Source organism: Pogoniulus pusillus, chromosome 1 (genome assembly GCF_015220805.1).
Source record: "Pogoniulus pusillus isolate bPogPus1 chromosome 1, bPogPus1.pri, whole genome shotgun sequence".
NCBI classification, from domain to species: Eukaryota; Metazoa; Chordata; class Aves; order Piciformes; family Lybiidae; genus Pogoniulus; species Pogoniulus pusillus.
This window is the reverse complement of record NC_087264.1, coordinates 21,400,631-21,414,992: the sequence shown is the minus strand read 5'-3', so window position 1 is coordinate 21,414,992 and position 14,362 is coordinate 21,400,631. Positions and strand designations below refer to the sequence as shown.

Sequence of the window (14,362 nt, the reverse complement as noted above, 5' to 3'; positions counted from 1 at the left end):
GTGCTGAGGAACTTTCTCCTTACATCGAGGCTGATTCTCCCTTCCTCCAGCTTTGCTCCATTCCCTCCAGTCCTGGCACTCCCTCACAGCCTAAAAGGTCCCTCCCCAGCTTTTTTGTAGTTCCCCTTTCAGATCCTGGAAGGCCACAAGAAGGTCCCCTGGGAGCCTCCTCTTCTGCAGCCTGCACAGCCCCAACTCTTTCAGTCTGTGCTCACAGCAGAGCTGCTGCAGCTCTCTGAGCATCCTCCTGGCCCTGCTCTGGACACACTCCAGCATCTCCACATCCTTCTTGTAATGGGGGCTCCAGAACTGGATGCAGTACTGGATCGAAGTGCTCAGCATTATGTTGTGTGGCTGGGGCTGTGCTAGGACCTCTTACATTACTCCAGGAGACAGAAGAGAGCCTGAACAGGTCACAGAATCACAGCAACATACAGGTTGGCAAAGCCCTTCAGGATCACCAAGTTCAACATACAACCCTACTGTACAACCTTAACCTTCACCTTAAACCATGGCCCTAAGCACCACATCCAAACCACAACACAGCCAGGCTGGGTGGCTCCACCACCTCCCTGGGCAGCTCCTTCCAGTTCCTGACCACTCTCTCCATGAAAAACTTATTCCTAATGTCCAATCTATGGCCTCAGCTTGAGGCCATTGCCCCTTGTAAAGTCACAGCAGTAGGTTTTGGGTTGGGAGCTGTTGTTTTTTTTCAATCTGAAATGTGTGTCAGACACCTTTGAGGCTGGACCTCCACTCCCCCTGCAGCTAGATTTAAGGGATGTCTAACTCCTAGTGGCAGTGTGCCTGGAGGTAGTCATAAATTTTCTACAGAAACAGTTTAAATGGAGAAGTCAGATTTATAGAGCTTGAAATGTTTTATTAGAGATGTCTTTTTTTTTTTTTGGGGGGGGGGGGGGGGCAGGAGGATGTTAATAAAACTTCTGCTGATGGCTGTATACCCTCGCAGGAGAAGTTTAGGTCTCCAAGTGAGATGCCAAGGCAGGAGGGGGTTTGAGGACCAAGGCAGAAGCCAGGTGAGCCGAATGCTGCCTAGACTATGCAATGTGCTAACAAGGTGATTAGGCCATTAGTTAAAAGCTGGAGGGAGGTGCCTGTTTTTCCTGGGGGTTCTCAGAAGAGGACTCCTTCCTGGAGCTATGCCTGACCTGGGTGCCTTTCTGCCAGGAAACAGAGCAGCAGAGGTTTGTGGTTAGTGTAGCCTCTGCTCTGCTTGTTTCAGGCAGGCTTTGGGCTCTCCAAAATACCCAAGGTGAGTGTCCTTATTAAGATCAGAAGCTTGGTTATTCTTGCCTGCCTCTTTCTGAAGGGTTTTAGCTGAAGTTGTTTCCTTTTGTATGAATAATGAAGGCTTTCACTTGGAGATCATAGAAATCATAGATGATAGGGGGAAAGGGTGCACAGAGAGGACAACTCTATTGTAAATGTGAAAGTAACGCATAATGCAATTTTTAGGAGGCATTAAATGATTCATTTGTGGTTAGGGCTGAGGAGATGCCATTACCACAACGTGAAAGGCTGGGAAACTTCATTGAGAGCTGCAGGTGCCCAGAATGCTAACTATGTTCCATCAAACAGGGAAAGCTGTAGAAAGCTACTAGGATGAACAGGAGACAAAGCAACTCATTGTAGAAGGTGGGGGAAAACCCATCTTCCAGTCATCTGTTGAATACTGTGTTCAGTTTTGGGCTCCACAGTTGAAGAAGGACAGGGATCTGCTGCACAGAATCCAGTGGAGGGCTACAAGGGTGAAGAGGGGACTGGAGCACTGCCTGATGAGGAGAGGCTGAGGGACCTGGGGCTGCTTAGTCTGGAGAAGAGAAGACTGAGAGGGGATTTAATAAATGTTTATAAGTATCTGAGGGCTGCCAGGAGGGGGGGACAGGCTCTGCTCACTGCACCCTGGGATAGGACAAGGAACAATGGATGGAAGCTGCAGCACAGGAGGCTCTGCCTTAACACAAGGGGGAATTTCTTTCCTGTAAGGGTCCCAGAGCACTGGCACAGGCTGCCCAGAGAGGTTGTGGAGTCTCCTTGCCTGGAGCCTTTCAAGGCCTGTCTGGATGTGTTCCTCTGTGATCTGTGTTAGATAGGATTGTCCTGCTGTGGCAGGGGGGTTGGACTGTGATACTGTGATACTGACTGGATGATCTCTGTGGGTCCCTTCCAATCCCTGACATCTTGTGAGCCTGTGTGCCACTAATCTAGCGAAACTAAGACAAGGAATGATTAGTTTGCCTGGGAGAGGAGGGGAGAGAAACAACACAAGAAGATGCTACTAGTGCAAAGTGGATAGAAAGTGAAACTAAACTCACTTGGGCCAGACTTGTGGAAGAATACTAATGAGCTGAGAAATGCATTCTGGAAGAGCATGAGAAGCCAGCCATGGAAAACAGCATATTCTTGGGGTGCTCTGAACTCCTGGAGAGGATGAGGATGGAGAAGAAACAATTCTGGATCTGAGAAATGCACCTCTTAGAATAGAAAACCTGAATGCTGACTCTGCTTGCTACACTCCAGGTGTGTTCCAGTGCTCCTGCTGCATTCCAGGGTTGCAATAGAGATGTACCAACCAGCAATTCCCTCAGATATTAAGTTGAGGCATTGAGAGAGGAGAGATTGATTTCTTTTTCCCACTATGCTATTTCCTTCCTGCTCAGGACCCAAGAGTCCACACAACTGAAAATCATCTGAATTGAATGCACCCTCAGCAAGTTTGCAAATGACAACAAATGAAACAGAAGTGTCAACCTGCTGGAGGGTAGGAAGGCCCTGCAGAGGGATTTGGACAGGCTGGAGCCATGGGCTGAGGCCAATTGCATGAGGTTTAACAAGGCCAAGTGCCAGGTCATGCACTTTGGCCACAAGAACCCCCAGCAGCCCTACAGGCTGGGGGAGGAGTGGCTGGAGAGCTGCCTGGGGGAAAGGGACCTGGGGCTGTTGGTGGGCAGCTGGCTGGGTGTGAGCCAGCAGTGTGCCCAGGTGATGCCCAACAGCATCCTGGCCTTTATCAGCAGTGGTGTGACCAGCAGGAGTAGGGAGGTGCTCATGTCCCTGTACTCAGCACTCATGAGCCCACACCTCGAGTACTGTGTCCAGTGTTGGTCACACCACAGTACAGGAGAGACATTGAGGTGCTGGAGCAGGTGCACAGAAGGGCAACGAGGCTGGGGAGAGGTCTGGCAAACATGGCCTGTGAGGAGCGGCTGAGGGAGCTGGGGGTGTTTAGTGTGGAGAAGAGGAGGCTGAGAGGGGACCTTATTGCCCTCTACAGCTACCTAAAAGGAGGCTGTAGTGAGGCTGGAGCTGGTCTCTTCTCCCCGGTTACTAATGCTAGGACAAGAGGAAATGGCCTCAAGTTGCATCAGGGCAGGTTTAGGTTGGCTGTTGGGAGGAAGTTCTTTCCTGAGCAGGTGGTCAGGCACTGGCACAGGCTGCCCAGGGAGGTGGTGGAGTCACCATCCCTGGAGGTGTTTAAAAGGAGAGTGGATGTGGAGCTTGAGGCTGTGGTCTGCTGCTGAAGGCTGCTGGGATGAAGGTTGGACTGGCTGATGCTGGTGCTCCTTTCCAGCCACAGTGATGAGATGTGCTGAGGGCTTTGGTTGAGTCAAGGACTTGTCACTGTGAAACTAATGATTGGACTCGGTGGCCTTGAAGGGCTTTGCCAATCTAAGAAACTCTGTGACTCTGAAAATCAAATGGGAAGCAAGGCTCATTTCTAGTCCTAGTAGCACTGACTCTCCTCTCCTCCCTGCAAGTCCATTCACTGGAGAATGCATTAGGATGCCTTTGCCGCCCAGTGAAATTAGCAGAGGGTGTTGAGGGAGGTAGGGTGCCTGCATTTCTCTCCAGCATGCCTGTTTCTCGGCTTCCCCTGATATTTTACAGTGTCTTTGAACTTTCCCTACCAGTGCATCTCAGATCTCTATTACATAGTTTGTTTTTTAATTTGTTAAGGGCTGGAAACAATTCTGAGGTGCACATAGTGGTTGCATGGTGGTGATGGCCTTTGGGGATGAAGCCTCTCTGACAAGGCACTGTTCCCAGTGCACCAGATGAACCTTCATTTGTTCCAAGAGAACAAGATCACGTCAGACCGTTCTGCACCCTGGTTTTGTCACTGGGGATTAGTTGTGCCTACTGAATGCTACTGTTGCCAAGTAAAGCTGCAAAAGGACTTTGTAGTTTGCCATTTGCAGCACCATTATTATGTGGCCTGGGAAAACTGAGGTCAACTGCTCGCATGAAAACTGGTCAGAGTAGGAACTCAAAGCTTAGGTTTCCCATATCTAAGCTATGGGGTGCTCTGGTAGTGAGTCCAATCGAATGACTGATAATGTACTTGGGAGAAAGATTCAGAAGTTACTACGTTGAATCCTGCTCAGAGTAGGTTTAGCCAGATCAGTTTGCTCAGTGCTGCATCCAGTCGGGTCTCGAACATCCCCAAGAGCAGATATTCCCCAACCTCTCAGAGCAACAGCTTTGTGTTGAGAGCATGTGAAATGGAGTATGTGAAATCCAATTCCTCAGGTAACTGAGAAGATAACAAGCTCCTAAGTTTAAGCTGTTTCCTGCACAGTCACTATAGCAATGCAGAAAGCTGAACAGGGATTAAACGCACTGGATGGACTTGCTAGTGCCTTAGAGATATGGGTCATTCAAATGTCATGTTTAGCCAGTGCTAGGCTCCAGAAACACAGCATCTAAGTGCACAACCCGTTTTTTTCCTCTTCTGCAGGCCTTGTTGGCTTGTATGGCACAAACATGGAGCCTGCAGCAGGTACACAGAGCTCCAGAAGCTCTGTGTGTGTTACTGATGGAGGTTAGGAGTGCATAGTAACAGTCTTGGTTGGAATGATTATGGAGAGCCTGAAGGGGCTGTGGCAGCAGATCAGTTAAAGGGTGTACAAAATCACTAGCAAAACCCTTGCTAGTGCTCCACTGGGAATGGCACTCACCTGGCACATACAGCACCCTGGTTTTACTTGTGTGTCACATGCAGACTCAGCACAAATAGCAGGAAAAAAGCCTATGAACTGGAGCTGTGCCCAAACTTCATCTGGATAAACTGTTCACACAGGCACAGCACAGGTTACAGTAACGAGGGAATTAATTGCTGTAATCCAACATTTCCCTGTAATGAATCCAGCTGGGGCTTGCTTTAACTTTAATCTTTTTCAGACAGTGAAGATGGAGCATTTATTAATGGGTGGGAGTAGAGAATTGTCCTGTACTATGCAAACCCAAGGGCACAAGCCCTGTGAGGAGAGGCTGAGGGAGCTGCAGGTGTGCAGCCTGCAGAAGAGGAGGCTCAGGGCAGACCTCATTGCTGTCTGCGACTCCCTGAAGGGAGGCTCTAGCCAGCTGGGGTTGGGATTTTCTGACAGACAAGCAGCAACAGAACAAGGAGACACAGCCTCAAGTTGTACCAGGGGAAGTATAGGCTGGATGTTAGGAGGAAGTTCCAGGCAGAGAGAGTGATTGGCATTGGAATGGGCTGCCCAGGGAGGTGGTGGAGTCACCGTCCCTAGAGGTGTTGAAGCAAGGCCTGGCTGGAGCACTTAGTGCCATGGTCTGGTTGACTGGACAAGGCTGGGTGCTAGGTTGGGCTGGATGGGCTAGGAGGTCTCTTCCAACCTGGTTGACTCTAAGGAGAAAAGCATTAAATCACTATTTTTAACTCAACAGGAAATCAGAACGGATGTTTGGCTTCATTTTGAAGACAAAAACCACATCCCACTTAGGACCTTGAATGATCCACTATGAGAATATTGGAATCTTTACCCAAAACATTTAAAATGTTTGCCAGAGATTAACCTCTCACAGGTAAGGAGAGAGCATGTTATTTTACTGCTTGCTATACATGAGCTGTTGATCATTGCTTACCTAGGACAGGAAAGTCCTCACGTAGGGCAACAGTGAACTTTTAAAGCTTTTACTGACTGTGTCAAGCTGCAGTTGGAGGTAGAACTTCCATACAGAAGTATTTAGAGATCTAGGTAACTTTAAGTGGATATTTCTGTCTTACTGTGTTTTGAAAACGGATCTTTAATATGAAGAAAGCACATTTTGATGTCAGTAGATTGAATTGATTCATGGTCACCACAACTGCAGCACTAATAGGTTTAATTTCCCATTTGTGTTGATCCCTCCCAGGATCTTTAAGGATTTCTGCCTAAGTAATTTGCTTCCAAGTTTTCAGCAGCTATTACTTATCACTTCAGCTATTTACATTAAATTTTTACTACAGACAGTCAATTAGCCCTCAGATTCTTTCAAGCCAATCCATTTGCAGCAAGGTCCATCAGAAATTATTGATGTTTTGGGAAGTTAAGTGCACTGGAGAGAATTGCATTCCTCTGTTACGCTTGGAACAGCTTGTGACTGAGCACATCTATAACAGGGCTGGGTGCCAGGTTGGACTGGATGATCTTGGAGGTCTCTTCCAACCTGGTTGATTCTATGATTCTAGTCCAAGACTCAAATTTGTACTTACAGTAGGCAAACTCTGGACTAATGCAAAGGCACCAAGTACCAGGCCAGCCTTTCTTTCCTACCAGTATAAGTTTTGGTCTAATGTGTCCTCCAATCCAAACTTTCTCAGTAGAGTAAAATAACAGAGATTAGCATTCAGGATATCCAGGGGCAGACATAACCCCATGGTGCATGCTAACAGTTAAGTCCTTATCCTTTGTAAAGAGAATATGCAGTTTGAGACAGATCACCATCAAAACAATTTTTCTGGACTATTCCTTCGGGGGAAGGTTGGAAGTACACTAAATTTGTGAGGTCTGTGATGTGATACTTTCAGCCTGCTCTTACCATCACCTTTTCTAGAGCAGACACCCTTACTGTCAGGGTTTGAGCAGAATTGAGCAGTCTGAAAATAAGGAGAACAGGCAGGGTAATGTTAGGTCATTCTGATAAGGAGAACAGCTGCAGGAAAATGGCCTTGAGGAAGGCTACTGGAGAGGCTGTTGTCTGTAGCTAGCTGTGCCCCTTGAAGGGGGCTAGCTGGTCAGGTCCGCCTCTGTGTGTGGACAGCCCATGTTCTGCTATGTGACCTATCAGAATCACACACGTTGGACTGAACCATTACATAAGCATCACTCTTACCTTCACCAAAAGGAATCAACTTTACCCACCATAGTGGTGAGGCTGTGTCATTCTGGTGCCCTGCATAAGTTGGACTGGATATCTTGGAGGTATCTTCCAACTTGGCCGATTGTATGATTCTGTAAGTGCAACTGGGTAACTGCTTCCCAAAGATCTCCAGACACTCAAGACTAGGTCAGCAGAGTTAACTTGGCAGGCCAGACTTGGAGCCATTCTGTAATACAGCAAATGACTGCTGGCTCAGTCCACATAAACTTTTGAGCTCTGTTCCCTGGCAAACAGGCAAGAAACACTTCTTTTGTTTGTTAAAACCCACAGAATTCAGCACTCGAGTTTAACTAAAGGGTAGATTTTTATTCCCCATTAAGAGAGTCTCAAGGACATAACCAAAGGTTGAAAATCCCTCGAGGGCACATAGAATGAATGTGGTGAAGTACAATGTGAACAGCCCCAGGGATTCAAAGAAAGGAGGACCATTAGCTAACCAGAGGGGAAAAAAAAACCCAAAACTCTGAAGATGTTGCATTTTTTTCCCACCATTTACACTGAAGAAAAAAGTCAAACCCAATGAAATCCTTGCATCTCTAACAATACATTCAGTCCTGGCTAAAGAGTTTAACAAGATGGCAACAGGATGACTATAATACAAAACGTTCACTACTACACTCTGTACACACCTGTTGTCCAAGCCCTCCCCCAAACCCACATAGTGATGGTGCCTCCATTATTTGCTTGCTTGCTGGGCCTGCCTGCGGAGGAGGACATAGATCTTCTCCTTTATCCAGTCTTTGTTGTATGGTTGGTATGTCTGAGTATCAGCACGGTAACTAGAGGGCAAAAAAGAAGGGATGTTTCTATCAAAGTCTTGTTATTTCAACAGTGTTGTTTCAGCAAAGTCTTGTTATAACCCAGCAGTGCACACTGACACAGTCAGAGTTAATGGTAGCTCCAGTGCAGTAGTAAGAAAAGCCAGTTTCAGGACAAATGACTGCTTTCTGTCCTCACCCCAGGCCGTTCCTAATGCAGCAATGCAAGAGCAGATAGCAAGTACCTCAGGAATCTCCACGAGCACAAGATGTGTCTGGGACACCATGTGCTACGTGTGCCATCTGGTGGAAAACTTTGAGCTGAAGTACAGCTTAACACCAAGTTTAAAAGCTTCGTTAAGAAAGACTCCCAGAAAACAGTTGCCACTACCTAAAGCGAGTTGCCTCAGTCCGTTAGACAAAGGACAACCAAGAGTATGTTTCACTTCACCAGCCCAGCACTGTGACACCTGAAGACAAAATATGGCAGAATGCCTAAGGACAAGGGAACTGCAGAAATTACAATCTTGTTTCACTTCTACTGAATCGTGTTAAATGGCAGTTGTAATTAAGCCACCATTTGTAACACAGGTTCTGTACGTACATCAAAATGCAAAGGAAAGCAATCCGAGGTACAGAGGCTTTTTAAAAGAGCTTTTTACTTTTAAACTGAAGTTAACTGGCAAAGGCTGATGTTCACTCTGCAGCTACTGTGCACTGGGATTTCAGACAGCTGAAGTAGCAGCCGCAGCAGATGCTCATTGGGTTAAAGTTTCTTGAATGTTGAGATTGAAAAGCCAAATGTTATGTCTGACTATGAGATTTCTAACCTTATTCACACCAAACGTCTGCAAAATTGGTACCACTGCTGTATCAAACCATTACCTTGAAATTCCGGGGATGGAAAGTACTCATTATCTGCAGGAAATGATTAAGTGACAATGTTATATCCTAAATAATGAAACTGAACATGGGATTTCCCAGTGCAGCCAGAAGGGAAAGCACACAAGATCACCTTTATACTGTCTCCAGCTGTCATCTGTGCATTATGCTGCAGGCAAGCAATCACAACACTTATTTTTGCAGGGCTCTCTGGAGGACTGATCTGTTCCTCAGTCACTTCATTAAGACTTACATAAACTTCCATCTTGCTGTATCTTGATCAAATGAACAGCTGACTGCAATGCACTTCTGCAGGCTTCTACTCTACTAGCACAGGTCTCTACTGAGTAATATGCTGTAATCATTCTGTCTCCTTAAGAATCAGACTGACTGCACAAAGGCAGAGCAGATATGGATCCCATTTAAACAAGTGCTAACATTAATGAAATATGTTGCTGGACTTCAAGACCTGAAACGCTGTGAGCTTCTATGTGACCAATCTGAGTTGAACCATCAGTTTCTAAGGTTTGTGTAGAGATACTTTCAATTCAGTTAGTTGGACTTCTCTAAGTAGGTGAGAAGGACTTTTACAACTGAACTTACACAAGACAGCTGAGGTCTGCCAAGTCATCAATGAAGTCAAACAACTGGCTGATGTCGTACGTAATGGATGGACTGTTGGGATTCATTCTCTTCAGATGCTCCTCATACATTTTACAGACTCCTGTGGAGAAGTGAGATGAAGAAAGTGGTATTAAAAACCCAACAACTGTGTCTACTGAAACTTCTTCAGCTACTGAATCACAGACACGAGGAGAGTTTAGAGATGGCTAGAATGAAAACAGGCATAAACTTCTTCACTCAGCTGCTGCAGAGTTGAAATACTTCTGCTCTAGTTATTTGCACTGAAAGGTGGTACTATAAAATCAGATGAGATGCATGGAGGGAAGCACTATGATCACCTAGAGGAAAAAGCTTTCTAGCTTTGTCAAAGATGTAGCTTTCCATGCAGTAAGCTGCAACAGAAACATGAAATTCTTTCTAACAATTTTAAGCCAGCAGTTGCAGCATATATTCCTACCACAGAAACACCTGAGGAAGAGTTAGTGTCAAGTAGAGCTACTCAAATCTCATGAGAGAGATTGTTCTTGATTAAACAGGGCTACTGAGGTAACAGTGACAGCACAAGCCTGTGTATGAATTGAAACCAGTTTTATTTAAGCTAGTTCCTAAATAATTCAGGTATATTTAAGAGGAATATTAAGAGGTATATTTAAGTGAGCAGAGAGGCTTAACATGGTCTTTACTATGCTTTTTCAGCCTCACAACATCTCTTGGGGTTAGAATTTTTGATGTTAAGTGAAGTTCCATGTCTAAATCCTACAGCTGTAGTGTTTGGAAACATTAAAAATGGGGTTTGACCTACAATTTTTGACTACCATGTCTGCACCCACCTTCCATGCACTCATTCACCGATTCATAGTCAGCATATGTTCTGCCTTCTGGCCTCTTGGTAGGCTGGACAAGTAGAATTGTGTGAGACTGGAAAGCAAAAACAAAGCCAAGAAAACAGTTTACTTGCAAAATTTTAATCCTTTTATTGCTAGATGTATCCGAATGAAGCCTTAAAAAGAAGAGTAGCATTAAAACCCCACGCAATCAATGAAGGACACAGGCATTTTTCCAAACAGCACTTACTGTTCATATAGGATGTGTTAGTAACTTTTGTTTTCAATCCACCCTATCAATCCTCACTTAACTTCAAAATGTGCAAAACTGGCAGAGTGATGAAAAATTCAGGGAGGTGATGGAGTCGTCATCCCTGGAGGTGTTGAAGAAAGCCTGGCTGGGGCACTTAGTGCCATGGTCTGGTTGCTTGGCTAGGGCTGGGTGCTAGGTTGGACTGGATGAACTTGGAGTTCTCTTCCAAACTGGTTGATTCTATGATACTGTGGAAATAGTGGTTTCTATTTAAACATAAAAGCAAACCAGTGAAGTCAAGGCATAGCATCTATGCCATTGCTGCATTCACTCATTTGGAATAAAATGCAACTTGCTAGTGAGATTTTAAATAGGCTGACTAAAGAGTCAAATTTCAATTTGCTGTAGGTCTCCCCTTAAAAGATGTTAACTGAAACAGCCCAACAGTTCATTGAACTTAAAGGCAACACAAAATATACAACAAATGTGCACTTAATACTGCAGATCACTTCTTGATAAACAGATTACTGGCACTTTGGAGAGTCTTCTGAAGCAGTGATTATGGCACAGAGAACTGTTGCAAATGTCAGAGTCTGTGTGCTTGTTCTTCTGAAGGGAAGACTGAAGATGACTGCAATCTGTGGTTTGGGTGATTTCTGTCCTACTTTTTACTTGGCTACAGCAAGCAAGACTTTGAAGTGTACACAATCTGTGATCTAATTAACAGCTTACACAGCAAAGAAAGTTTGCAAGCACACTTACAAAGCACCATTTCCAGTGCTGCTAATGGGATCCATCATTTTCAAAGCTAATACATGAGGTGAGCAGACAACATGTAATATTCATTGAGGCAACTGCAGAATGAGATACTGAAAACAAACACCAAAGTGTATTATTTGGTTCAAATGAATTAACTGCTGACAAAAAATACCACTTTGTCCGACACTTTGGATATATCAGTGAAGATAGCAGGTTCAGTCTTCACCAAATACAGGGACAGGTTGAAATGCTAACCATTAGAATTTCCAAGGAAGGTATTAAAAAATAAGACATTTTTTCCACCATGGCTGATGTTGTTCATGTGCCTGGGATAGTTTTCAGTTCTTTAAATTCTGTCTCGAGTAATGTGGTAGAAGAAGATTCTGAGAACCCAGGGAAAAGCTACACAGAAGAACAGAGGCAGCAAGGGCTTTCCCAATTAGAAGTGGCAAAAGGTGGGAATTTAGATACACACTGCAAAAAAAAATCATATAAAATATACTAGACTGTTGAAATCCACTTTGATGTATACCAAAGAATACTAGATTGGAAAGGAATTTCCCAAGGGGGTCTGGTATCTGGCTGTTCCCAAGTGCATTGTACTTGATCAAGCCTCTCTTACCTAAGAGTCCAAATGATTGCCAAACTTTATGATAAAACATTTTTCCCAGTGCTATTATTTGCCAGTCAGTGGCTTGATTCCAGGGCCTACAGCTCTGGCTTCCTAGGAGCACCTAAAGATCTCATCGTAATGACAACAGTAGAGTTGTATTGGCTAGTTTGGTCAGGGTGTTCCAAAACCAGCTGTGTTACTTCAGCACCAGAATGTCTTGCAAACTACATCTGTGGTGACTGATTACATACACCCATTTATGTCTTTCAACTACAGTCAGAATTAAAAGAATTTGTGTGTGTTTGACAAAACCCAGGACAGCACAGGTGCCTGAACTGGCCAGCAGTTACAGAACTCAATTCTCTATTTGGTCTCTCAGAAACATTTTAGGCTTTTTAGCCTATAAACACCCAGGCTATTTCTCCAACTAAATTAATGTGTACATCCTGAAACTATCCCAATTATTAGGTTACAGAAAGAAAAAAGAAAAGTCAGGGAGCCAGGGTCAGGTTATTTGGAAAAGCCCAATATGGACTCTTGCAAACGTGGTGCTTAGAGACATAACAGGATCACAGGACGTTAGGAGTTGGAAGGGACCCAAGGAGATCATCCAGTCCAACCCCCCTGCTGGAGCAGGACAATACTATCTAATACAGATCACAGAGGAACACATCCAGACAGGCCTTGATAGGCTCCAGAAGAGACTCCATAACCTCTCTGGGGAGCCTATTCCAGTGGTCTGGGACCCTTCCAGGAAAGAAGTTCCCCCTTGTGTTGAGGCAGAACCTCTTTTGCTGCAACTTACACCCATTGCTCCTTGTCCTATCCCAGGGAGCAGTGAGCAGAGCCTGTCCCCCCACTCCTGGCCAGCCCTCAGATACTTATAAACATTTATCAAATCCTAATTCTTCTCCTTTCCAGACTAAAAAGTCCCAAGTCTCTCAGCCTCTCCTCATAAGCCATGCCTTCCAGTCCTCTAATCATCCTTGTAGCCCTCTGCTGGACTCTCTCCAGCAGATCCCTGTCCCTCTTTAACTGCAGAGCCCAAAACTGAACACAGTATTCAAGATGGTGTCTGACCAGGGCAGAGTGGAAGGGGAAAAGAACCTCTTTTGATCTGGTTTAGACTTGCCAGTGCTGAGTTAATGGTTAGATTTTATGATCTTAAAGGTATTGTCTACTCAAAATGATTCTGTGCTGCCTATGTTGAGTTGGTTTGCATTTTCATCAGCTGTACTGGGTGCTGTTAAGCAGGACATTGAATGAGATACTGGTTTATATGACAGCAATTTTAAACTGCTAGAGAGACCTTTAGAAAGCACACCATTTGCTAAAAACATCACAGTGTTAAAAAGGCTGCACCGGTGCTGACAGCAGGACTTGGGAACTGGGCAGCATCTGTCCAAGGAGGCTTCCTTCAATTGTAATCCACTCAACGTTAAAAAAAAAAAATCCTTCCTTAAAAAGAAGGTAAACAAGAATTGGAAGAATAGATGTGCAGTGATGTAACTGCAAGTAGCATACAACACACACCTAAGTGATTTTCAGTTACTTCCCTTAGGCAGATAATCTGTCTGAAGTGCCACCTTTCACTTCGGACAAAAGGGACTGCTCCTCTTGACTGCTTTAGAGCGAGTGCCACACAGATGTATAACTTTCCTGCAAAGCCAGAAGCGGCTGTCCTCCTACTGCAGGACGACTTGCTTCAGTATGTTCGAATCTGTTCGATGAATGCAACAAACTGCTACGATTGGCAGGCCATTGTGCTTTGCTGTGCCGTTCAAACAGCCCAGCAGGGCGATCTACCGCCTTGCTCTACTTCAAGTGCTGGGGAGAAGTAGAACTACAGAATCAACCAGGTTGGAAGGGACCTCCATGATCATGCCGTGACTGTTTCAGTTAAAGCGAATCAATCATTTAAGCTAGGCGAAATCGACGGATCGCTAGGCGGCAAGAGCTGCGCTTCCAGAAGCGCCCTAAAAATGGGGCGAAGACTCCGGGCAAGGCCGCCCCGCGCCAGGATCCCCAGAAAAACTCCCGCCTCTCTCCCTCCCCCAGAGCGCCCCGCTGCGTGCAGGGGAGGCTCCGGCGGCGGCGTGGGCCTCACGCAGGCCGCTGCGCCACCAGCACGTGTTGGCGCTCGCCAGAGGCCGGAACGGCGCCCGCGGCCTTCCCCGCTCCCCGCCGCCTCTTCCCGCCCGCCGCGCCCGCCCCGCCCTTCGGCCCAGGAGAGTAAGAGGCAGCAGCCCGGGCGGCGCCCGCCCCTGGCCGCCGAGAGGCGCGGGTGAGGCGCGGGCCCGGCCGGCCGCTCGCCCCGCTCACCATCTCGGCTCCCGCTCCTCAGCCCTGCCGCGGAGAAGAGGCGCGCCACGACCACCCACAGGCCACCGCGCCCGCCGGAAGCGCCGCGCCAACGGCCGACCATAGAGCGCCCGCGCCAGAGCGCCGCCCGCGCCTGCGCACA

General features: G+C 46.2%; 1 protein-coding gene and 1 long non-coding RNA gene across 3 annotated transcripts; one reads left to right on the top strand and one right to left on the bottom strand.

Moving 5' to 3' along the window:
• Positions 1-1,073: 1,073 nt before the first annotated feature.
• LOC135175426 (uncharacterized) lies at positions 1,074-10,573 on the top strand. Of its 2 annotated transcripts, none has more exons than XR_010302358.1 (3): positions 1,074-1,273; positions 5,710-5,847; positions 8,148-10,573. It is a non-coding gene; the product is annotated as an uncharacterized LOC135175426 (long non-coding RNA). The 2 variants fall into 2 exon arrangements; XR_010302357.1 differs by lacking the exon at positions 1,074-1,273 and adding an exon at positions 2,204-2,541.
• Positions 7,471-14,329, bottom strand: ERH (ERH mRNA splicing and mitosis factor). Its single transcript, XM_064143518.1, has 4 exons — positions 14,221-14,329; positions 10,280-10,367; positions 9,429-9,549; positions 7,471-7,964 (listed from the first exon to the last, which is right to left on the bottom strand). Exons 1-4 carry the CDS (start codon positions 14,221-14,223, stop codon positions 7,862-7,864), a joined length of 315 nt encoding a protein of 104 aa, XP_063999588.1. The 5' UTR covers positions 14,224-14,329; the 3' UTR covers positions 7,471-7,861.
• Between the last annotated feature and the right edge of the window lie 33 nt (positions 14,330-14,362).

Bases quoted from the DNA above. Each gene is read 5' to 3' on its own strand.
- ERH (XM_064143518.1), bottom strand. The intron at 9,550-10,279 runs GTGGGTGCAGAC...ACTTCTCCACAG, and splicing joins GGTGAATGAGTGCATGGAAG to GAGTCTGTAAAATGTATGAG. The intron at 7,965-9,428 runs GTAAGTTCAGTT...TTTGCCCTCTAG, and splicing joins GCAGACCTCAGCTGTCTTGT to TTACCGTGCTGATACTCAGA.